Source organism: Otolemur garnettii, unplaced genomic scaffold (assembly GCF_000181295.1).
Source record: "Otolemur garnettii isolate 467f Iridium unplaced genomic scaffold, OtoGar3 scaffold00013, whole genome shotgun sequence".
Taxonomy (NCBI): domain Eukaryota; kingdom Metazoa; phylum Chordata; class Mammalia; order Primates; family Galagidae; genus Otolemur; species Otolemur garnettii.
The window spans coordinates 25,322,727-25,348,254 of NW_003852408.1; the positions used below are offsets into that span (position 1 = coordinate 25,322,727).

The 25,528-nt window shown below is 46.8% G+C and overlaps 1 protein-coding gene across 1 annotated transcript in view; it reads right to left on the minus strand.

The window, feature by feature from the left end:
• NRP2 (neuropilin 2) overlaps positions 1-25,528 on the minus strand; it is a 101,939-nt gene that overhangs the window by 72,378 nt on the left and 4,033 nt on the right. The window contains exons 3-6 of the mRNA XM_023510376.1: positions 9,751-9,932; positions 4,177-4,407; positions 2,945-3,100; positions 1,053-1,222 (exon numbers count right to left, since the gene is read on the minus strand). Of these exons, the coding sequence (XP_023366144.1) occupies positions 1,053-1,222; positions 2,945-3,100; positions 4,177-4,407; positions 9,751-9,932 (739 nt within the window). The remainder of the gene's footprint in view (positions 1-1,052; positions 1,223-2,944; positions 3,101-4,176; positions 4,408-9,750; positions 9,933-25,528) is intronic.

Sequence of the window (25,528 nt, forward strand, 5' to 3'; positions counted from 1 at the left end):
ATCTTTTGGTTGCAGCCGTCATTGTTGTTTGGCGGGTCCGGGCTGGGGATTCGAACCCGCCACCTTAGGTGTACGTGGCTGGCGCCTTAGCGCCGAGCTGGGATGCCAATTTTAAAGGAAAACTTTCTGGAAGCTTTGCAGGATGAGAAGGAGTTTTGGAGAGGCAGAGAGGAGAGACAGTGACAAATGGCCTTAGGGTTATGCTGTTAGAACCCTGTAGACTCTTTGGAGTTTCTAAGTGGTCTTTCTTCCCCTTCCTGTGGCCCGCTTGCCAGTGTTCTTCTCAGAGCAGAGGTCACTGTGTCGCATTACAGCCGGGACAGGCTTGTCAATGGGTCACAAGGCTGTCTTTCGTGTGTCATGAAGGCAGTCAGTGCTCTGTATGGAACTAACAGCATGCTCTTCCCCTGTTCTCTCTTTCCCAGGGGCTGAGAACGGAGCCAGTCTGCAGTGTGGGAAGATTACTCAACATGAACCCCAAATCTTATTCAGAAAGAAGGCAAACAATAGTCTTGAAAGATGCTGTGGAGCATCTGGGCCACCTGAGTTTCTTTCCCAGCAATGACATTTTGCCATGTGTTCTTCTGATAGCGACGTGCAAAACCTTCCTGGCAGGGCTCTCCAGGCAGCAAAGATCACGAGAAACTGCCATGCCAGGCAGCACCTCAGCAAATCTGCCTTTGGGAAAGTGCCCCCCAAGTCTCTGATGCCTCCCTGTGCCAAGAATGGGGAAGATCTGAACTGCTTATAGATGGCTCTTTAGATCTCTATAGGGACAGGGCAAACACCACTCTAGCCAAGCAACTTCCCCCAGGCCCCGTCATCTCCATGAGGGCAGCAACAGGGTCTCTCTTACTCACAAGTGTGCCCCAGCACGCCATCTGGCACGGTCTGTCTGGCATACACATTTGGTCAGGTGAATGAAGGAATGGAGTCTTCAAGCATGCTGTGTTTGTTTTCTGCGTTTCCTTTGTCCCCTCTGTCTGAGGAGCCACCTCCCCGCCCCACCACTATGGGTACACCCTGCACACTCTCTGGATCCGAGTAAGTACCTGGAGATACTCCTTGCTGGAATCCAAGTTGGGTGTCCAGGCATTGTCATCACCATGGAGCCGGCTCTGTTGAGGGGTCCACCTCCCATCGGAGTAGGTCGATGAGGCACTGATCTGTTCATTAGCAATCCGGCCAGACTCCATTCCCAGAGGGACGTTGCACTGGAAGTCTGGGGGATGCAGTGAAAGGCAGAGTCAGCCCTCTCAACCCCATACCCGGGGATCCTCCCAACACTGCTCCCTGCTAGGGACAAGTCCTCACATGCATTTCCTCGCCTTAAAGACCCTCATTATCAGCTGTTATTTCAAAAACAACTACAGTGAGGCATGGAGCTTGACAACCCCTCTGGGTCTGAGAGAGACTAAATTGGACCTCTAAGAAATCAAGTTGTGGATAAATAAGAATCACCATACAAATTAAAAATACAATCTAAAGCGCAGTTACTGCTGCAGGCTACAGATGCTCACGGACGCCAGATGCACCATTATCGCAATACAGGTGAACGCGAGAAGCTCGTGGCAATCTGGGTGGGCTGCTGCACTGTGGGAAGTCTGCTTTATTAATAAACACCCAGGGGGCACTTTGGCTTCTTTCTTTCACTCAGCTGTCTCGTGAGTTCTTGCACAGAAGACAGACACTGCAAAGCATAAATAACCTGTCTTTGGGAGACCTCTCTATAAGCATAGTCACGTCACCTTATATGCCCCTGCACCACCTGCCCAGGCAAACAGACCCAGAAGTCGCTCACTCTGGCCTCATGACATTGGATAAATTTCTGTCCTTCTTGGGGATGCCACAGACACTGATCAGTATTTGTCTGTGTGTGTGTGTGTGTGTGTGAGAGAGAGAGAGAGAGAGAGAGAGAGAGAGATGTGGACTAGTGATCTCCTTTAGGGATCAGACCTATTCTTTACCTCTGCGACTGTACTGGCCATCTGCATGACCCAGTATCATTTGCCATACTGCTTCTTTGTCACCCAATCGTTATGAGTTCTTTGATGAAAAAAACAAAGCAAAACCCACAATAAAACCCAGTGCCTTCCCTGCAGGCCAGGCTGCTGTGTCGGTAGCTGTGCATGTGGTGAGCTGTCTGCAACCAGGGCAGGATTTCCTTGGCTCTGACCACTGTTAAAGTGCTTCTTTAGTCCTTAATATTATTGTTTGGGTTTCTAAGTGGAAGTGGCAGCACGTTTGATGCACATGGCCAAGAGCAGCTGGCTTGAAGACAGGGCTCAGGGTTGAAAGACTCATGACCTCGGCCACAGGCTCCATGACAGCAAGGGTCAGAATGACAGTTTTTAACGCTTTGCCCAGTGCCTGGAATATTGGAGAAGCTCCAAAAACTATCTTTATTGGAAGCGTGAAGTGAAATACCATGAAGCTGTACCTAGCCAGGGAAATAAACTGTACCTAGGGTCAGAGATGTTTGATGTCAAAAAAAGTTATGTAAAGAGAAGTTTTAAATGGCTCAGTTTTGAGACAATGGCCCCAGATTTTGTGGGGGGGAGTGGCCCCAGATTCAAACCCTGTATAGATCATTTAAGCTAATTTCCCTTTCATTCATAAATGAGGAAACTGAGGCATGAGATAGTCCCTTGACTTTTCCAGGAAATAACCAACTCTTGGTACGCACACACACACACACACACACACACACACACAAATGTTTTGAAAGAAATGAGCACCCAGGTTGACATGCATTCTTTTCTCATTAATCTCTTAATCTCTGCTTGACAATAGGATGAAGACCCCATTCCCTGAACCCAGGTGACCCCGAAAATTTAGTAGTGTTCTCATCTCCTTCTCTTGCAGAGGTCAGCCTCTCTTCAACCGGACACCCTCACAGCCCTGAAACAAGGACAGGACAGAAGTTCCCAATCAGCCCACTCACTGTCTAGTGGCTCTTGATGAACCAGGTAGTAACGTGCAGAGAAGCCATCTTTCGCGACAGCCATGTCCGTGTGAAAGGTCAGGGAAAGAATCCCTGTTGATGAACGGAGTTCAGAGGGTGTTTTGGTCCCACAGTATTTGCCAATCAGGGGGCCAACTGGACATACAGGACAAAGAGAGGTTAGTTGAAACAAGAACATCAAACTCGGTTTTCAGTCCCTCCTCCCATCCCACCACTGCACATCGTTCAATGGAGTATGACTCTATAAGACTTGACATAAGAACCAAAGACCCAAGGGTAAGTTGTAAGGACACAGCCTCATATTTTTCTTGTACATTTAAAAGCACTTTTACTTTCTAATGAAAAAATACAAGCCACTTTCACTGGCTTCATCCTGTTCTCACAGTCCTGGGAGATGGGCTGAAAAAGAATACTTACAAAAGAAATTGAGGCTTGGAAAGGTCTTGCGACTTCTGTGTTCAAACTGCTTAACTCAAGTTTTCTGACTAAATCTTACACTTTTCCCAGGAAATGAAATTGGTTCTCTTGCTCAGCCACCGAGTCTCCCTTACATTGGAAAATATTTAGGGTGACTACAAAAGTAAAAGATTTCATTCCTCTCTGACACCAATAGTGATCAAGATCCATGTTGGTTTTATAGGTTCTGCCTGGCCTTGTAGGCCTCTACCTTCTCAACATCTACAACTGTACTAATAATATTACAATTATAGTAATATTAATGATGAGAATAATTAATAATCTGGCTAATTTAGGTAGATAAGACACAGATAGGTTAAGAAACCTGTCCAAGGTTGCACAGCAGATAAGTAGCAGAGCCAAGATTCAAGCCTGGTTGGTGGGGACCTGGAGTCTTTCCATTTGGTCCTACAGGTTGGCCACTGAGTCACTTTCTGTCCTGACAACTGGCTATCTCCTCTGAGCCTTCTCATCCTCTCCCAAGTATCTACTTAGTATCCTCTCCTTTTCCAAAGAAATCTCTCAAAGAAAGTAGACTGCCCTTCTGTAACTTCTCTCAAACCATCCATGGCAAAGGAAAAGAAGAGGAAGGTGAAGGGACAGAAGAGAAAGTTAAGGAAAAGGAGAGAAAGTTGTCGTGGGTCATGCAAGAACCCCGAGGAGCTTTGAAGTCTCTGTCCTCCCTTTTCATCATCGCCAAGGCAAGTAGCAGGCCAGGTGGAGCTGCGGTGCGACTCCGGCATGGTGTCACTCACCGTGGGGAATGCCATCCCAGATGTCCAGCCAGTCGTACTTGCAGTCCCCCTCGCCCACCTGCAGAGGGTCATGCTCCAGGTCGAAGGTCAGGAACTGCAGGACGATGTCCATCTTGGGTTTGGCCAGGATGGTGAAGGTGCAGTCCAGGTTGTGTGGGTACTTCTCGGGAAACCCGGGGGATTCGATGGTCCCGTTGGGGCTTGTGAAGTTTTTAGAGCAATCTTCAGAGCCTGTATGTAAAAGAGGATTGTAATGTCAAGAAGAAGATGCCTTTCTTTACTGCCTCTGTCGCATGGGTTATTTAAATGTTTGGGCCCCAATCCCCCTGCCCACAAGGTTTTTGTTTCCATTGGAGTGGCTCTTGAAGCAACATGCTCTTCACATGCCCATTTCAAGCCCTCAAGCCAGTCCCTCCTTAGGACAGAAATCAGGGGTCACAGCTGGCCTTCTTTGCGAATCAGAGAGAGAGGAGCTATTGAGCAATTGGGGGGTGGGGGTCGAGAGAAGTGTGTGTGTGAGTGTATGAGGGAGAGGGGGGACACAGAGAGAGAGAGGGAGAGATTCTCTTGAAAAGAGGAACAGAGTCTTCTTTCTCAATTACTCAGCTGCTCGCTCCAGAAATGTAAGTTATTTCAATCCTTAAGGAAGGCTTGCTGATTGCCAGAAGGGAAAACAATGTTACCCCTTATTTACTGCTGACCTCAACACTAGCCCCTATTGTACCACAGCCAGCTAAGGGCTGCCTTCTCCCTCCAAGATCCAAGGTGCCTCGGGGGAGGGGCAAAGGCGAGCTCGGGTCTCATTCATGTCATGACTATATTAAAACGAGCTGCTCTGTAGTGGTCGGACAATTAACAATCGATGTTTTTAGCTGGTGGATCACAGCAGGGCGTTGGGGATGTTAAAGGCCGCTCCGGCAGCAAGTTTGGAAAAATGCAGCAGTGCACTGACATTTGGAAGGCTTCTGGTTCCTTTGTGGTGGGGATGGCCTTGTTTCTCTCCTGAGCCCTTGCGTCTGTTTTCTTGGGATGCATGGAAGCATCCGGATTAAATGGGACACAGACGCTGTTCTGGTGCAAGCTCGGACAGCAGTGGGAGCTCCTAAGAGGATTAGAGCCATCGACCCAGCCACCATGTGCCAGGGGAGCGTAACCACGCACCCAGCGCATGGATCCACGTGTGTACACGGAGCCGGAACTGAGGCAAGTTAACACAGCGGCTGCAGAGGCTGGACACTCATAACTGATTTCATTCACAATGTTCAGATTTTAAAATAAGACAAGGAAGCAGGATTTATAAGGAGGATAATAGAAAATCTAGGCACAAAGGGGAAAAAAACCCCACAGAAATACTTGATAAACCAGGTATGTATGGGCAGGAAGTGTCCTCTGGAGATCCTGCTGAAATGTAACTAGGTGATGTCAATTTGCAGACCTTAGCCCACAGCGATGTCTTTATCCTGTAGCGGCCCCATACAAGCCTCTTTATTGATGGTCGCTTTCTGGAAAGCAGCAAGTGTCTGACTTGGAAATGGTGCAATGCAAATAAGGGGACTTGGGGGTCTGTAATTTTCTTTAGCACCAGACAGGAACTCCAGTATTCTCTATCTAAATACCCACCATCGCCTCGCTTCTGCCTCACACTGTGCCTGGGCAGGGTGGGGACCTGGGACACACAAGGGCACATGCTAACCTTTCCATGGGTTCCTGGGAGGCTCTGAGTGCTGCACTCAGAGGCTCTGCGGCCCACCCTTCAGAGGCATGGCATTGGCAGGGCTGGCCCAGAGCGAGGGTTCAGCTGGAGCTGCCTCACCAGCTTTGTTTACCATCGGGCTGCAAACTCCTGAGGGCCTCCTCAATGGCCCGGCATGATGCAATTCAGCAAAGGCAAGCCAGCTGGCAGGTCTTCAGGGGGCCAAGAGGAATTCTGAAAAGGTTAGAGTTTGTGGCTGCTGTGCAGCTTTCTTCATGCGGGCCACTTAGCTGGGCCTCACAGGGCTGGGAGGAAATTAACTCTCTATTCACAACATGCTTGAGAGCTACAAAGGGCACCCTGACATCCCTCTCAGAGCCCGCTCAATTGTCCTTCCCTTAGAAGGCCAGGAGAATCCCTGCCCCCCAGCAGTGTGGAATTAATGGCTGAATTTTTCTTTGGTCCCTCTCATAGGTGGGGCACAAGTACTTCCAAGATGAACATCTAGCAAGTCCGAGAGAAGCTTGGAGAATACGAGATTCCACAGTGTTCACAGTTTCCAGGCTCCTCAGCATTCAATTGGAAAGAATTTTTCAACCTTAAGTTTCTTAAGGCAAAAAATAAAAACGTATGCATTTCTGATACATGGCTATAAATGGGTATATCCTCTGGCTTATTTTGAATGAGGTGGGAAACCTTTCGTCCGTTATGATTATTTTTTTAATGCAGAAAAATCAAAGCTGTCTATTAAAGCCACGTGTTCATCTCTAATGGCACCACCTCACTTTTGCAGTGCAGTCAAAGTTTCAGAAAGGCCGATGGAATATCCAGTGCTGAGAAGAGGTCTCAGACAAGGAGACAAAAGTTGACTCTTGCAAATATTGACCTAATCCAAGGTCCTTTTTGGTGATGTGTTAAAAGGGCTGAGGTTTAAAAACATAACTCAGGTAATAAATACTCAAGTCCCCTCTGTGCTAAGATTGTCCACAGCAGCTGGGGATTTGGGTTACAGTGAATGATTTCATACCAATGGACTCTGGTACGAAACCTGCCCACTCTGTTTTTCCACTGTAAATTTCATAATAATTCTGTAAGTGGAAGAAGAATCTACACATATGAAGATGTTTAAAACATGGTGGATTTCTCCAAAGTCGAGCTTGCCTTGACCACAGAAGGTACATTCAGTTCCCTAATTCAGGGAGGAAAGGTGGTGGGTGTTTCAGGTTTTCTCTACTTGTGAACAACCCCAGAAATTTCAGTTTCAGAAATGTCACTGGGCAAACAGGAAAGAAAACCTGACCTTGAACCTTGGTCAAAGGAGCATTGGAGGGGAAAAAAAAATAATAATAACCATGTATATTTTCTACTGATTTTGTTTCTGATTTTTTTTTTAAGTTTAAGAATTATTTTTTCTGTTCTGCTCAGGATTTGGTGATTATTGAGATCTTTGAGGTTTATGAGTTGTTTTGGCCTACCCTTTTGTATGTGGACAGTCTGATTTCACTTAGGGCAGATGAGAACCTTCCACTCCAGCCACACGCACCTGGTAGTGCCATTGCGAGGGTTCTGCAGCCCCACCAGGACAACACGCTGTCCGAGGCTCCCAGAGCCCTCTGTATGGCTATTTGCGTATCTGTGTTTACAGTTTCCCCCTTCTTCCTCTTTATGAATCCAACTAGCAAACATAGCTGTGTTTGTTTGGATTTCTTTAGCCTGTCCACCCTTTTCTTTTATGTTCTGTGAATGACGTAGACTTTGTGTATTTATTTCTCTCAGGACGCCAACAATGGAAGTATGGGTAGAAGACAGGACACCTGGAAGAATGGTCATCTTTTTAAGTTCTCGGCTTTGAATTTTGCAGCCCCACACATTTCTGTGTTTTATACGGGGTTGACTGTTGTGCTGAGAGTTGCTCTTCCAGATGGGCGAGATGGCAGGTGTGAGTGGCTCTGAGAAGGCTATGAGGGGTGGTTGTTGGTGGGGTGTCTCTCACGGTGGCAGTCCCTTCCAGAGGCAACCCTGCTCCTTACAGCCGAACTCCCAGTTTCTCCATGCCCAAACCACCTAGCTTCATCGAGGAGCACCATTGTTTCTAGACAGGCCCCCAACTTGCGGCTTCATTCACAATCCTGTTTCGCATGTCCTCAAGATAGCAGTGCTGAATGATGATACCCTTTTGTATGTTTTGTCTTTTAATGCCCTGCTATCCTTTTAAATTTGCATAATGAATAGAGTGAACATTCACCTCTTCTGTGGCCTTCTGGAGAACGTGGCATCAAGCTTTGTGAACAGGCGAGCTTTTCATGGTTCTGCTCGCCCTTGCTCCCACTTCCCTTGGCTGGCCCCCTGGCAGATCTTGCTTGGAGCTGTTTTCCTTTCATGCCCAGCACAGTGGAGTGTCCCTTCTGCCAGGTATTATAGTTTTCCTTTCAATTCACATTCACATTCAACCAGCAACAATGACTGGGCACCTGTTATGTGCTGAGGGTTTACATACCCATCTCTCCAGCTAGACGACAGCAGACACCTTGTTCCATGCCTTTCTTTTTATTCTCCCCACTGCTCGGCATTAGGGATGGTCCATCAGTGCTGGTAGCATTGACCTGAATCTTGCACAGGGGTTGAGAGAATGTGGGTCCTGCTCTTTGGGGGCCTCACACCAGCTCAAGCCACTGGACGTACAGACTGTTAGTCCCTGTGACTTTGGTCAGGAGCATAAAAACCCAGGGCAGTCGGGCCTTCTTGGGACTGTGCCCTGTGGCACTTGGACCCCCCTTCAGCATGACACAGGTCTCCGGGCCCACCCCTTCATTTGATTCCTTGTTCTTGTTCTCAAGCAGACAAATCTGACAAATATTTAGACAGAGTGGAAATAAAAAGTGCTTTCAGCAGCTACTATTTCCTTTCAAGAACTGTTTAGTGAAAAAGAAAATATATATGAATTGTTCCCCTCACACTGAACTCGACAGGCGCCGGTCCTGGGCCTCTCGATGACAAGGCTGACAGCCTCCCCTTGAACCAGACTCCATCCTCAAGTTGTAAAACTTAGACTGCAGGACTGGAGAGGCAGGCTCGCTGCTAGATGGAGCCTCGGAGGTGGGTGGGGGGAGTGGATGGGGGCAGGGGAGAACTGTTGGAGGGGAGGATGGCTCCTCAGAGAGCTGAGTGTAGATGTTGAAGTTGCACTTGTGAATGAAAGTCTGTTATTCCCAGTTATGGAAATGAGGACTGGCCCATATTCTCAGGGGCTAACGTAATCTAAGGGGTCCCTGATGGAAATCAAGCAGTCAACTGAAAACAAGTGCAGTGTTCTCTGCCTCTTTGCTCTCTTTCTGATTGCTTTTCAGGGGGTCTGTTTCATTGACATTTGGGAAGGAGGGGTTGAATGGGTAGAAGTAATAGGGCCCACCAAAGGCAATTTCTAGGAGCCTTGTTTTAATTTAAGGGCTATGGTGTGGCCTCATTTGGGAGGTCATGGTAAAATCTTTAGAGATCTTTTCTAAACAATGAAAAGATTATGTCCTCAGTCCCACGTGTAATTCCAAATAAAGTCAACATTAAACCATGAAGTAATGGTAGGAAGTTCAACTGAGTTTTGCTTTTTCCCATGAAGATTATCTCAATTTTTAAAAATGCACAAAAATCAGATTCTTTCCAAAAGTGTTCTTCTATCGATTTGATGGCCCCACTGTGCCCACCACCCTGCAGCTTGGCCCCTCAAGTCGGATGGTAACCTGAACTGGCTCTTCTTCTCTGGGTGTCCCCATGCTCAAGCTGGGTGAAACTGTAACCTTTACCACCTGTCTCAACCCTCGGGGCTGCTGTTCGCCCCTCTTCTCTAGGGTGCCCAACTCCCAGCCTCCACCCATGACTTCACTGACCTGTCTTGAAGATCTCATAGCGCAGGGAAAAGCCTGCTCCCTGCCGGGCGTAGTCAGAGGTGAACTTGATGTAGAGCATGGAGCCGGAGGAGATGATGGTGGGTGGGGCGATATTCCCACAGTGCTTGCCCAGGAGGTCTGCAGATTCACTGTCCCCATCTCGAATCTCAATGAAGTCATACCTGGGCGGGGATGGGACAGACAAGAAAACATCACTAAAAGGACAGGAGACAGACCATTGTCTCACTTGACTCATGTCTCTCTCCATTCATTTATACAATTCAGGGGTTTCAGGTGGATAAACAAAGGGCACTATGTCTGCTTGTACAGACGGGCAAACAGAGAGATAGAAGTTGCTGCTTTGTTGAAGTTATGGCGTGTATGAGAGCACAGCTGGAGGCCACGGAAGGGCAGGGGTCCTCAAACTTTTTAAACAGGGGGCCAGTTCACTGTCCCTCAGACTGTTGGAGGGCCAGACTGCGGGCTCCGGGACGAGTCGGCTGCTAAGCAGGACAGGCAGTGGTGGCAAAAATACCCGGCGGGCCGGATAAATGTCCTAGGTGTGCTGCATGTGGCCCGCGGGCTGTAGTTTGAGGACGCCTGGGCAATAGCCTCATTCTCCACACAGACCCTTTTTTCCCTCCCCTTCAGAAGCATCATTTTAATCTTCATTCTGATCCCTCAAAATCTTAGTCTCTCTGTGTCACTGCAAGTTACTTAACCTCTCTGAGCACCAATTTCTTCATCTGTAGGGTGATGATCAAAATATCTACTCCAGAAGGTCGGGGAGGAGATAAGATGAAAAACAATATGTGGAGGGAGGGGGGTGGGCACAGTGCCAGGCGCACTGGGGATGCTTCAGAGATGTTTCTTTATTTTCTTGTTTTGATATTTTTCCTGGGTCACCCCCCTCTTTGTTAGTGACAAAGGCTCCCCATCACTTCCCTCTCAGAGATGACTCTGTGAAGTTTACCTCAGCCATGTCTAGTCAACAAACGTTTTAAAAGGAATCAGCATCATATTAGATAAGGCAATAAAAACTTTTCTCCAAAAGGGGTGGGGGAATCCCTAGGGACCCAGCATCTACCCGCACACAACTGTTAGCTCAGCAGGAGTCGGAGCCGGCTGCCCTCCCCAAGCTGAGGCCTGTGTTCTTTCTAAGCACAGTCAACCTGGCTAGGGGGAGGGAAGACCCCCTGGCTAGGTTCAGGAGATGGTGCACACGGACTGCACCAGTTTATCTTGACAGACACACATTTTTCAGCCTTGGTATGAGCTCTGGCAATCCTCACTGTGCTGTCTGGGCTCCCCTTCTGGGCTCCCTGTTAGGTTAATACTCCTGTCACAGCTGCTTAGGTGGGAAACTTCCTTCCCAGCAGCTCCCGTCACACGGCTGGCCACTGCATATGTGCCCTTGTTTACTGACACCATCCATCTCCCTCTCCCGCTCTCTGTTTATTTATTTTGCATCAACCTGTTAAAGCAACATGTAAGAAATCTCTCCCTTTCAGGTAGCGAGCCCTGGGAAATCCCTCTGCCCCAGGGATGTGCCTGGGGTGAGGCTCCTGCCACCCTCAGGGTGTGGGGGAGCTGGCTGCCCACAGAGGGGCCTGGTGTAAGCCCCACAAGCCTGATGCCTCACTCTTGCCCTGAGACCCGAACTGCTCAGCCACATCCAAACTGTAGAGCTGTAAAGGAAGTGTATGAAAGAGTGGGCCACAATTAGTTCACTCTTGGCCCCCACAGGCTGGACTCCTACACTCAAGAGCGCCGCCGAAGCTGGTTGAGAGTCTGGAGAAGTTGAGAGAAAAGTCTTCCCACGGGTGGTCTGGAGAGAGGGCCAGAGATGGAGAAGCCGTGGGGGTAGGGATCAGTTTAGGTTTGTGACTTCAGCATAGGAGATGCTGCTGACTTTGAAAACATGCTTCTTCACTTCCAAAACAAAAGTAAAAAAATGCTTAGTTCATTCTCAGGGGAAATTCCCTACACCTTCTGGAAAACCCCTCCTTGTGATTTCCACCCTGAGGCAAGCAGGGCTGGACAGTCATGTTCCACTGAGCAACAGTGATGCCCCAGCAGTGTGCCCAGAGGTCAAGAGGCTGCACCACCTGTGCTCATTAATCACAAAGCGCTGGGCTCACCTGCACGGGGAAGTGCAGGGCCCTGGCCCAGGAGTCTCCATCCCAGAGATGGAGACCCACTTTTTAGCTGGGTGCCTTCGTCAGGCAAGTTACTGAACCTTTCCGAGCCTCAGAAGATAAAAGTAAAATAAAGGATGTGAGAAACTTTCTCCTGCAGTTATTGTGAGACTGAATCTAATCAATTCAACAAGTGATAGTACTCAGCCTGTACCCAGTAGGTGCTTAATAAATGCGAACTGCAATTTGTTGTATCCTCACTCACGTCAGAGGCAAAGAGAGTAAGACATAGGGCAAAAGTGACTTCCTCTAAGAGAGCAAAGGAGCAGAGGTGCAGGACAAGTGGGGATGTAAACCCATTCAAACATTTTGGAAGGCATTCTCGCAAAATGTGACACAAGTTAATACGTGCTTAGCCTTGAATCCAGCAATCCTACTACTAGGAATTTTTCCTAAGGAAATAATCGCATCACTGTGCAAAGATATATAGACATCTTTGTGCATATGTTTTAAAAAAGCATATGAAAAGTGGGAAGATACTGTGTTTATAAATAGCATCATGTTCAAAAGTCCAACCATGGAGGGTGGTTAAACCAATTCTGGTGTCTTTATAAAATGGAATATTCTGTTGCTATAGTAAATAGTGCTGCAGGTCCAGATTTGTTGTTTTTATGGGAAGATGCTCATGATATATACTATAAACTTAAAAAAAGCAATTTTTAAAAAATTACGTTTGAAAATATAGACCTACATTTTCATACATAAACCTACAGAAAACAAGTCTGAAAACTTATATACTAAAATATTAACAGTGGCAAGATAATTGGGTGGTGGATAATTGGTAATTTTTACTTTCTTCTTTGTTCTCTTCTATTGTCTGAATTGTTTATGAGGAACCTATAATTCTTTAATAAGCCAAAAATACATATAAAATAAAGCTGCTTGCTTTAGGAATGTTTTTCCAAAGTAGAAGAACTGAGAAGAATCCGGCTTTTTTTTAGCAGATGAAGAAATAAGTTCATCATCATCGGCCAGCTCAGGGAACTGGAGTGAGGGCTGAGTAAGACGCAGCATGTCAGAACGCCTGGAACGGTGCCAGAGTCAGGGCCCATACTCAATAAATAATTAAAACACATTTGTTTTTTAAAGACCACCAGATAGTTCTAGTCTTCCTGTTGCCAATTTTTCTGAGATGGACCAAGAGAGGCCCTGATCCCACAGGCTTGTTCATCAGAAGTGGGAGGGTTTTATCTGGTTGTCTAATCACTCACGGAGTAATTTAGGGGCTTAACAGGATCATTGATGTAGCTACCCAAGAAAAGCCACAGTGACAAGCCGGCCTTGATTTACTCAGCGGATGTATCGCCCCAAATCATTTTAACGTAATTCGGCCAACAACAAATTCAGCCTAGACATTCTTACATATCTACTACATGTAGAGAGAAGGGTTGTATTTTTTGAAAAAGGTTCATATAATTCAATCATATTATAAATTTTCTCTCTGAGCTTGTTAGGTAAAAGACCTGTCTGGTGAATCCTTTTGTGAGGCAAATAATCAGCTTTTACTTGAACTTCTTAGAAAAACTGGACTTTCCTATAGGGTTTGCTTGGGCTACAATTTGGTGGCTGAACCCCCCTCTCGCTTGGTGTTCTGGCTCTGCCCTGTGGACAAGCCCCACTTAACCACATGGTCTTCTGTCTGGGCTGTTTATATCAAGGGCACGCTCCGAATGACATGCTGACTTCATACAGAATGTCTCATTTACCTCCTGTGTGACTGACTCATTTGGGGGAAATTTTTTATTATTAGGGATTTGCTACAGCTGGAGTAAATCTCCTTAGAAATTTCAGTGTTGTCAGGTTCATTTGTGAAGAGTTCACAAAGGCTTAGTTTGTGGCCTTGGAATAAATACGGCTCTGCCTCTAGCATGGGCTATCTCTTGTTTGTTTGGCAAAGGAATCTGGGCTACAAACTCAGAGCTTACCCCATCGGTAATCAAGGAGGACGACTTGAAAAGCTGCTCCTCTTAGAACATATCATTCCCAGCAACATAAACCAGCTAACAGGCATATTAACTGTAGTGTTTGCATTTCATTATTCATAATCTCTCTTAAATGAAAAAATTCCTTTCAAAGCTTTAACACTACCTTTTATTATTTTATTTATTTATTTTTTTCCTGAGCTGAAGTAGCCATCTCTACTTCTGGTTCTTTTTTTATTTTTTCTCCCTAAAATGGTTCCCCGAGTGCCTTTTTGCTTTTCTCTTTGAGGATTCTGACGTCTGCATGACAAGCATTTGTCCAGAGAATGCTTTCTCTCCTTTCTTTCTCAACTTCAAAGTCTTAAATTTCTCTCCCCAAACCCACATTTGGGGCGTGGGAATCTTGATGGTAGTCTTGATGGTAGAATTAATTTTAAGAGTCCACGGGAGAGATATGAAAAAGCAACAATCTCATCTCTCCCTCTCATCGCTAGGCAAACATGAAAGGGGACTTTCTAGTTTCCAAAACTCTATCCACGCTTGACACCTCCCAGCAAGGCACAGAAGGTGGGTTAGCCAGGGAGCCAGGGCTGGAAGAGTCACCAAGCTGAGGCCCTTTCCTCAGGGCAGGATGGTGTCTGTCTACCTGCTGTCAGGTCTACCTTTAGGGATGCCAAATAAAAATGCTAGTGAAGGGACTTCCATAGTACTTAGATCCCCTAAGGAAGGATACCATGCCCATTCTAAGGCAGTTGGGTCTCGACCTCAGAACATCTGTGCTCAATGCCTCCACGCTGCTTGGATCATAGTGTTTAAGGCTTCTGATTTACGGCAAGTGCTTTCCAGCCCCCGGCCTTTGCACTTGCTCTTCCCTCTGCTTGCAATGCTCTTTCTTAGTTTTTCGTAGCTGGTTGTTTCTCATCCTTCAGGCCTACGTGCTAGTGTCACCTCTGCAGAGGAGCCTGCCCTGACCATCTAGTTCAGATGCATGCCCTCATTCTCTACTTACCACCCCTACTTCCTGGGGAGCTGTTATCATCATCTAGAAAGGGCTTACCAAGATACTTGTTTATGATCTATCTCCTGCCCTAGACAGAAAGCAGGAAGGCAAGGATTTTGTCTTTTCCCTGCTGAATTTACAAGATTTGCTTGGTGCCTGGCACAGAGGAGGACCACTAACTTTTGCTAAGTGAATCAATGAAGAAGGGCTTTGAGGCTGGTGTTACCGTGAAGGATAATGCTCGCTGCGACAGTGCTTTCTGACGGGTGTGCTGTGCTGGCCCATTTGATATTCCCTGCCTTTGTGCCCCGACACATTTACTGAGCTATTCTGGTTGCATCTGAAAACGAAAATGTTGCCTCGTGACTCAAAAACATGAAATATAACATTTTGAGTGGAAGAAACATCTCAAATCATGCTGACAGCATTTTCACTATTAGCGGCAAACAAATCAACTATAATTAAAATGCTGTCAAAGTGATTTGAGATTTTTTCTCACACTTTCAAAGTTCCATATTTCATGAGTAGATTATCCAGGCCAGAGAATTTATCACCTCCTGGAGTGCCTTTCTTCCAGGAAGCTCAAAGACATCTACAAACACTGTCTTATTAATCCTTACGTTAAAACCTGTGAAGAGACCAGGGAACACGTACGACTGCCTAACAAAGAAGCTGCCTGATAAATAAAGAAGCTGCAGACCAGTCCTGTACAATACTGAAGGCCCAGTCAGCTGAGGGCCACAGCCGGGCCACCTGCTTCTTGGGTGTCGGTATGGACAGGACACTCAGGCTTTAGGAGGAAACTGGCTTGCTATCATGATGGATTTTTTTAAGAAGGAAATTTCATTTCCTTGAATTTTTCCCTTTCATCAGTACCACCCATGTAATAAAGAAATTGGTATATCCTGAAACATGCTTACATTTTATTGAGCACTTACTATGGGCCAGGCATTCAGTTTAGATATTATTTCATTTAATTTTCATTTAATACACACCACCGGGCCCTGTTACAGATGCACGATGCACTGAGGCTGGGAGAGGTTAGGTGACTCACCTAAGGTCACACGACAAGGAAAGTTCAGAGGCAGGCTTTGAACCCAGGTAGTCAAACTCCAAGGTGTACACACCTCCTTTCCCTCTCTTTCCCTCCTGGGAGAATAAAGGTCTGGGGGCAGTGGAATACCAGATTGCCACAGCACAACCGCCTTGGCAGGCACGAGCTAGAAAGAATCCTTCTGACCTCAGGTTTCCACAGAACGGGTACAATGTATGACAGAGACTTAGCGCAGCCTTGTTCTGTTTAAACAAAGTCTTCAGAACTTATCAAAATGAATAGACAAATCGCTAACAGGAACAGGGAGCAGATTTGAAATTCATGGTTTCAAGACTCACCCAGTAGAAATCTAGCTTGTAAATGCTCAGATGGGATAACATAGTAATTTTTGTAAGTGTAGTATTTTTTTAAGCACATACATACCCATATGTGAACATATGGCCCATTGAGTGAGAAATAGCATCCTGTGTATTTATGAGCTCTTAAAGTATTATCTAGAACACACATTCATAAATCCACGGTTTTGCAGTGGAGTCTATACGCAGTTTCAGTCGCACACCAAAATTTTGTGTGGGGCCTGTCACAAAATACATCTTAAATTTCTCTTAGACAAAAACCTGCCCATGAGGGTGTTGTAGACACTGTGCACTTGGTGTGTGGCCTTGTGGATACACCCAGCTGGTTTTTGTTGCTTGCTAGTGGTGTGACTACAGGCTAAATACTTTACCTCCTTTGGCAGGGGGCTGCGGCTCAGGCCTCATCCTAGCACTCTAGGAAGCTGAGGCAGGTGGATCGCCTGAGCTCAGGAGTTCGAGACCAGCCTGAGCAAGAATGAAACACCCCCATCTCTACTAAAGTAGAAAAACTAGCCAGGGGTGGTAGAAATCACCTGTAGTTCCAGCTACTTAGGAGGCAGAGGCAAGGGGTCGGACAGAGTGAGACCCTGTCTCAAAAACAAAAAGAAAAAGAAAAGAAAAAAAAATAAACATTTTGCCTCTCTTGAGTCTCAGTTTTTTATCTATAAAATGGACACAATCACAGTCCCCGCTTTTTGAGACTGTGGTGGGATTGTGAAGGTGCACGCACACCGCGCGCATTGTCATCACAGACGCTAGTGACTTTTTCTTATTTCCTCTGTTCAACAAAACAGGATGGAGGACTTGGGGGAGAAAAGAGTTCCACGCACATGACACTTTGAGAACCAGACACGAGAAGATAAAATGGAAGCCCATAGTGAGACACAGTCTCCCTCCATGCCCCCAACCTGGGGGTTAGATCTCTAAAAATGCCTCCTTGGGCTGGGTGCCTGTAGCTCAGTGGTTAGGGTGCCAGCCACATGCTCAGGGGCTGGTGGGCTTCATCCTGGCCCTGGCCTGCTAAACGAACAAGCAAACAAACAAAAGGCTGGGTGCTGGAGCCCAAGAGTTTGAGGTTGCTGTGAGCTATGATGCCACGGCATTCTACCCAGGGTGACAAAGTGAGTCTCTGTCTCAATAACAACAACAACAAAAATGCCCCCTTGTTCCTCACACACTCACACAGATCCATCAAGGGTGCTTCAGACACTTGGGTTTTTAAGATTTTATTTCAATCTTATGTTTCTGAGTTCGGGTTATGGGTTCAAAACCACCCGTTCTAAACTTTCTGTGTCTTCAACAGCAAGGTACTGAAGCTACCTGTGGGTCGGGGAGTTAGTGCACACCGCCGGCGCAGCAGCCTGCTGGCCACACTGGGAGTGCTCCGGGAGTAGGTGTGGGCGCTACTGCGGCCATTATTATGTGTTCCCAACCCCCAGGGCCTCGAGCAGTTCCAAAGCTCTGTGTGTCTACACCAGGGCCAGGTGCCTTTGTAATAATGGCTGTTTGCAGTTGCATTTGCTTCCTTCATTTCTTCCCACCACAAATCTCTGATATTTGGAGCTTCTTATCCACAATCCTCTCACAACCAGGGTCACCCCAGCTCGTCAGAAGGGAGGAAATCTGACCACCCAGCAAAGGAAGTGCGCGAAGAGAATAACCCAAAACAAACTGAAGGAATTATTCCAAAAAACCTTGAAGGCAAGAAAAATGGAAACTACAAATAACATCTATTTATAATTGCTGGTTGTTTTTCCGCAGAAGCCCTGGGACAGTGGAGAGGGCCCCGCCGGGCTCATTGTTCCTCACAGAGCAGGCTGCCAAAAATGCCACTTGGTGTGAGGAAGGAGGTTCCTGCAGACAGGGTGGCTGATAAGTCTCACTGTAGGTGAACTTTCAGAGAATTAAGGGCACACAACAAAGCCTCCACCACTTCTGCCCTGATCCTCTGGGTGAGCGCCACTTCCCACGCTGACCTGGCTTTCCAGCAAGGCACATTCCTGAGGCCATATGGCCACAGATCTGCTCTGCTCCTGGGCCAGCAAGCACGCTGGAGGCCACTGGGGTGGAACGCGTTTGCTTATGTAAGGAATGATTTTCTAGGCAACCAGTGTCAGTGTGAAGTTTAAGGCTCTGGGGCAGGCTGCTTTCAGCATGACTCTTGGGTCTTTCTTTGTCTGCTCTGCGTCTATCAAATCCTCACCCTGTGCAGCTGACTTGCCAGCATTTTGTAATGATGCCAGAGTAGAAAGTGGGCAAGAGGAGCCCGCAAGTTTTGTCCATTTCTTTCTTCCTTAGAGGCAGCAGGAGCAGTAGGCTGGGGCTTAGAGGTGAGGCTGGAACTCACTAAATTGACCTGGCCTGGCCTGGGTCAAGCAAGCTTGCTTGCCTCAGTTTGCCTCATCTCACAAATGGGAATAGGGATCCTCCTTTGTGCCTCTTGGGGTTGACTAGGAGGGGCAGAGCACATCATCCAGGGGCCCTCCTGAGCTGGCAGTGTCTGTCCACCTGGCAGGGCGTATGGTTCCATCTAGGATAGGTGTTCACTAGCCCTGACTCCTGGAGCATCTAATTGTGGCAGCAAATTATAACCACCATCATCCGTCCAAAAAATGGGAGTCTGCTGGGAACGGAGGTGCCCTGGGCACAGGGGAATCAGTCCTGGCATCAGATAATCCTTTTTTGCTTTTTGAGGGATTTAGGTGCACAATCATTTTCCTACCTCCGTTGTTGGCACCCAGCCCCCATCACAAAACTTGGGAGACGCAAAACTCATCTGAACAACACGCCAGTGGGGACAGTTTGGGAGTAGATGGCAGGTGTGACAGACCCATTTGTGGATTTCAGTCATTCAGAGCTTCAGGTTACAGAGCTCAGGGCTCCTTGTGGCTCCAGGGGCAAACTTGTCACTATTGTGCAAACAGTACTGTGGTCTGGAAACGATGGGCCTGTGCTAATGTCCAGGCAGGAAGGGGCTGCTGCCATGCCAGCGGAGAGATTCTGAATATAGCACTCAGTGGCCGGTCAGCTGGAACTGCTTCCTCCTGTCAGGTCACTGTGCTCTCCTTGGCTGCAGAGGCAGCCGGGTCCACATGAGGCATGCCAAAGCACTTGTCTCTCCCCATCACACGAACGCCCCTTCCCCTCTGAAAGAACTGGTCAGGGTTTGTTGGGGATGGAAGCAGTGAATGGTTGGTAATGTTGAGAGTTCCTGGTTAAAGGCTCATGAGACCGTGAAGATATATGTCTAAAAAGGACATGAGCGCCTACAAGAAAGGGAACCAGATTGCAGGAAGTCTCCGAGCAGGATGGGAGCAGTGTGAGTCAGACCTTGAAGGACCTTGACTCATCCAACAGCCACACACAGGCTGTTTGCTTTGTGCATGGGGGTGCTGGCTGTTCCTGGCCACCACATTGCAGTGCCCAGTGGGGCCCTCATAGAGTGGGAGGAGGCGTCTGTGTCAGGGCTGGGTCAACATGTGGATAAGGGACCTGGTGGGGAAGAGGACAGCAAGGGAGACCCCCAGAACATAAGTCAGAACCCCAACATTTAACCCAGCAGCCTGCCCTGAGGCTTAGACTAATAGAACGTTCTGCATGTGCTCGGACCTCACTTTCCCAGTGGATGAGATCCAAAAAATAATAATACTTTCTTACCCTCCTACCACTCTCAAAGGGATGACACACAGATAAATCACTTTGAACTTTCAGATGAAAGGTGCTCTATAAACCTGAGGTCTCATCAACTGTAATTGTTACAGTAATTATTTTAATGATAATAATGATAATGGGAGAAGGGGGTTGGGTGGGGATGGAACCTCCTACCTGGAGACAAAGAAAATCTCTCCCATTAAAACCTGCCTCCTGATTCCTTCTGCTCCTTCTACCTCTCAACTGTCTCTTTCAAAACGCCAATGCCTGGGCTGAAATATTATTTACTCCTTTCCTTTCCAATAAAACAATTATTTGTTCCACCGTTTCCCCCTCCCGTGTGTCTAGCTTCGACCTGACAGCTCAGCCATGGACTGTTTACACGTCTCACTCACCCTCCAAGGCTCGGGGTCAGCTCCATTGACACTAAAGGCAAGAGAATTCTCTCGGTGTGAGGAATCAATTACTTCCGCTGACACTCTATTACTGGCCCTCACGTCTTTGGACTCCAGATGGAGAGGGAAGGTGGTGGGGATGGCAGGGAATTTGAAGGGGATGGTGAGAGGGATAGGAGGATGAGGGAGCAGGAAGGAGGTGGGTGACAGGGAGGCAGACAGAGATGACTGACTAAGACTCAGGCCTCCAACTTGCATTTAAAGACACAGAAAGGCCTCGCTCTCCTTGACTGCCCCGCTGGCATCCGGAGGTGACCACATGGCAGGAAGAGGCAAAGAAAAGGAATCAAAAGATAAAGAAAAGAAAAGACTCATCAAAGATATCTAAAGAAATCAGAGAGGCCACAGATACCTAAGCACTGGGACAAGTGATGACAGCTCTAAGCAGATGACAGAGCTACATAAACACAGCTTTGGGCTGCCTGGCTTTGAATCCAGCCCTACCGTTGCTGTCTGTGTGATCTTGCAGGGCCTCAGTGTCTCCATCTGTTAAATGGGAGTAATAGTAGTGCCAGTGTCCACTGTGGGAGTTAAACATGGAAAGTTCTTAGCATCAGGCTTGATGCCTGGCAAGAGCTCAACAAATGTTCGCTATTATTGTCTAATTCTAACTGAGAATCCCTCTATATGACCTACAAACATATAGTTGAGTCCCTAATGGGGCAAAGTAGAAAAACATCTGAGACTGCCAAGATGCTTGGCTACAAAGCTAGAAAAAAAAAAGGCATAAAAAAATCACGTGGATTTTCCTTTATCATGTGGAGTGTCTGCTGCCCTTCCAAATCTAAGCCCAACTCATATTTATTTCTTTCTCCTTTTCCTTTTTCTTCTTCCTTTAAAAAAAATTTATTTTGACCCAGCTAACATTTTTCAGGGATTCTCCTTCTAGGAAGAGAATTTTGATTATGTAAATTAAATACAACCATCTCCTCTGCAATCAACTGAGATGAGTTGTGAGGCTCGAGGTCCCATAATGAAAGACGATTATGGAAGCTCTTGTCTAGAAGAAAAGACAAGGGCAGCTAATATTTTTTTTTTTTCTGGGATGATTTATCCAGGCAGAAGTAGAAGAATGGAATTAAATTATCTCTTGAGTTTCTCTTAATCCAAAGGTTTAAATCCCCTTGCCACTAAAAAGGACAAAACAAAGAGAATTTTTTTTTTCCTGTAGGACTCAGGACTCCAGGAAAATACACAAATACCTTTTTAGAAAAATCTAATTTCCTTAGTTGGTATATTTCCTTCTCTTCTTTAGCCCCTCCACACTTCGAACTCCCACTGAATTTCTTAAGACAGGCTCTCAGCCGGTGTAATTAGATGGGAGAATTACATGGAGTTACATGGGGTGAGATGCTGGCCTCTGGGGACCTCTGGGTTCAGAGAAGGTGCCAGGGTGGAGAAGCAGAACAAGTGGGACTGTGTATGACAAAACCTCAAGTGATTTTCAATCAGGAGACAGAATGCATTGTTAAGAAGGACATCCACAGCGAAGCTTGCATTGAGACAGTTACGATTGCAACATTACATGTTTAAAAACAAACTGCCCGCAATAATCCCAACTGCTCTTTAACCTTGGTAAGAGGAGGAGAACGATCTGTGAGTTGTTTTTTCTCCACTCCTTGGGCGAGGGGAAGTTGCTGGGTGGAGCCCTTGGTTAAGGTTGGTAAATGAGGGGTCAGCCGCCAGCTGGGCTCAAGTTAGCAGGACTGTTCCTTTTACTACAGCGTGTACCTGAAGGTGGATCTGTTTCTGTCATCAGGAGGACTGTTGCAATACAGAAAAGTATATAACTGCTCAGCGGTTTCTCGGGGAAATCAGAATACTTCTGCAGTTGTCAGGCAGTAAATAATAACGTTGGTAATAATATCATGAGTAATCAACCCGAGGGTCTCTCCTGAGCCAGCACAAGGCACCCTCCTGAACCACAGAGAACTCTCATTCTGCTGTGTTGGCTTTTCAGAGACTGCAGGGTAGGTGGGTGGGGGAACACACCAGCTGAAGCCACAGCTCGGGTTGGGCAATTTGGCCTCCTGCCCTCTATTCATAGGAAAGAGAGTTGGATGAGGAGAGAGTCCTGTGTAGGGGGAAACTGACAAGAGGAACCTAACCCAAAGTGTCCTTGGACTTTCCTAGGTCAAACCCCACTTTCAGGCATCAAACTGAGTGTCTCTACACAGAGGGTGTGGGACTGTGGAGTCCTCATATGGACCTGGAGGCTGGGGGCAGCAGAAAGTCCCCATAATCTTAGTCTTTCCTACTTCCTGCCCACAGCCTATCTCTTAAGGAGATGGTGGAAGTTGCCTGGCCAGAAAAAAAAAAAAATTAAATCGCATAGCTTAGGCCCCTCTTCACTGGGAAGATAGTCTGAAGGTTTATATCAGCAAGTCACAAGAAGAGCCCTTCTTACCCCACCCTTATGGCGCTCACAGCAAAGGCAACTGGAGTCAGGCACGTTCCCCTACTTTGGTTCCTGAAGGCATCAGCAGCCCTTACCCTCTTCTTGTCTTTGAGTGTGCTGCTGTCTGCCTGGACCGTCAGCCAAACACACACACTCCTCCGTGGCCTGGCTAGCTTCTTCAGGACCTGTGCAGCATCCCTTTGTCCTGCAAGCCATCCTTGACCTTCGAGGGCTAGACTGGGTCAGGAGCTATGGCTCATATAACAGGCCCATATCATGTCCCCAGCCAGACGCACAGTGTGGAGAGGCAGAGACCACAGGGGTGAAGAGCACAGGTTGAAACTAGGGTATCTGGCTTCAGATATTTTCCTTGCCACTTAAAGAGAGTGGGATCAGGGGTCAGTTCTGGACTTCTTTGAGCCCAAATTTCTTTACCTGTAACATGGGAAGAATTATAGCGACGTGCAGGTTCTTGTTTTCTGTGAGGGTTAAATGAAATAACAAGTGTCAAGTCTTAGTAAAGCGCCAGGCTCATAGGGGCTGTTCCAGATGTGGTAGCTTTATTCTCAGTAATCACCTTGTTGTTTTCCTCTTCCTTCCCAACTCTCAGATCCATGAGGGGGAGAGCAAAGAGTACAATTCACTATCATTGTATTACCAATGCTACCATCATGCACAGCACACAGTAGGTGTTTAATAACTATCCTGATGAATGAAAGAATGGTCTATTGCCCCTTTGTTGGTAAGAGACCAAGTCACAGTGTGGTTTGTGACATTCATAGGCTGTATCCTGTCCTCTGCCATCGTTGTGTCATATCCTCAGAGGGCCGTATAGGGATAACAGATCCGCTTGCCCTCCAACGTGGGTTCTGGTCATATTGACCTAATGTCTGGCATCTCCGATGTAACAGCATCACCAAAACAATCACCTACACACATCTGCTTAGCAACCTCCCCAACTAGGTGCTTTAGTTTAGAGTTGAGAAATGAAATAAGTGGTCCGTAGCCTTAGAGAATTTGCATGCTCAAAACACAAGACAACCACATGTGAACCCAAGCAACTCAGGCAATACCCAGTGCCCTGAGATTTCAGAGTAGGGGTGGATGAAAGAGAATGGAGGAAGCAAGGAAACCAAGAGGGAGAGGAGGGGAGTGTCTAGCTGGACACTGTGGATGGAGAGTCTCAGCTTAGGCACACAGAGGCTCGTGCACAGGTGAGACGGCATTTGGTTGTTTGTGAGGAATGGAGGGTGTCCGCCAAGCACAGGGAACACCCTCGGCTGGGTGGAGAGAGGCCAGATTACTGGGGTCTAGTCTGTCCCCTCTGTTTACCATAATCCATTCGACAACCTGAGAAATTGCTACCTTTCTATATCATCCCTTACTTTGGGAGAAACAGACTCATCTTCCAAGATGCAGAGGGCTGTAAATACACACAAGAGTGCCTTGCTCATCTGAAGGCCAAGTATCCAAACCTTAAACACCCAGAATGGAGGGTGTGAGGGGTTCAGAAGAAAAGATCACAAGTCGCTAACTTAATGCCGAGAACCCCATGCTCTGTTGCTCTTCCCCTTTGCCACTTTGGGATCACTCCCCATCCTCACTCTGCGGTAAGTCTGCTGGCCCTGGGATTCACCGGCTTGGGGCAAAGCTTAGGTCTCAGAACCCACACTTCCCAATAGACAGCAAGACCCCCTGAAGCAAAACTGATAACACAGAATAAAAAGGTAAAATCGAGTCGGAAGAGGAAAGCTGGCAGAGGCAGCTAAGCTAAGAGAGGCAGGCACACTCATAATGGGAAGTGAGAGGGGAGTACGGATAGAAAATGGTCCCGAAGTACAAAGCATGAAGACGGGGACACAACTGCTAATTCATTCTACATCTACGTAAATAAGGGGCAGCAATCTTGCAAAGTACAGTAGAACCTCTGTAAGTTGACCACCCGAGGGACTGTAACAAACTGGTCAACACACGAAGGTGGTCAACATAGGCAACTGGGCCTGCTGTACTGATAAGTACATGGGGTGCATGTCTGGTCTGTGAAAATTAGGTCAACTTAAGGAGGTGGTCAGTTAGGGAGGTGGTCAATTAACTATGGAGGTTCTACGGTACTTATTATTATCACACTTATGCAGATAAGGAACCTAAGGTCTGCAAAGTTTAAAAGGTCAACACAATTTCAAGTCTAAATCTATCTGTTCCAAATATGACATTACCTGGCCTCTGTCACAAAAGTGAACTTTAGAATTAGAAGCTTGAGTCATCAAGAAAAAACTGACTCCCTTTAGCGCTGGTTTTATTTAAGAAGACAGGGAAGTGTGGCACGTGACTGAGAATGTTTTTTATCAGAAACTCTTTAAAAAAAGAACTTCTAGAATGTTAAGGGGGATGTTTCAGTATTTAGAATTTCTACTCAGATGGGGGGCTGTTCTTCAATGATATGTGGCAAATGAGCTGTTGTGCTAAACATAACACATAAAATTATTAGTGTAACTTCCTTGTGGATTTCCAGGCTAGGAAATGTTCTTTTAAGTCTTCCTAGGGGCTTCTGCACTTTTTGAAAACCACTTGGAAGTGACCAGTTCTTAAAAAGGCCCCAGCCTTTTGGTTTTGGTTCTGTTTGGTCGAGCCTTTGGGATGGGTGGGCACCCTGCCTGTTTGAGGATTCATGAATAAACTGTGTATCATATGCAAGTGGGTGTTTTTAAAAATACACACTTTTTCAATTTTAGAAATAGAAAAAA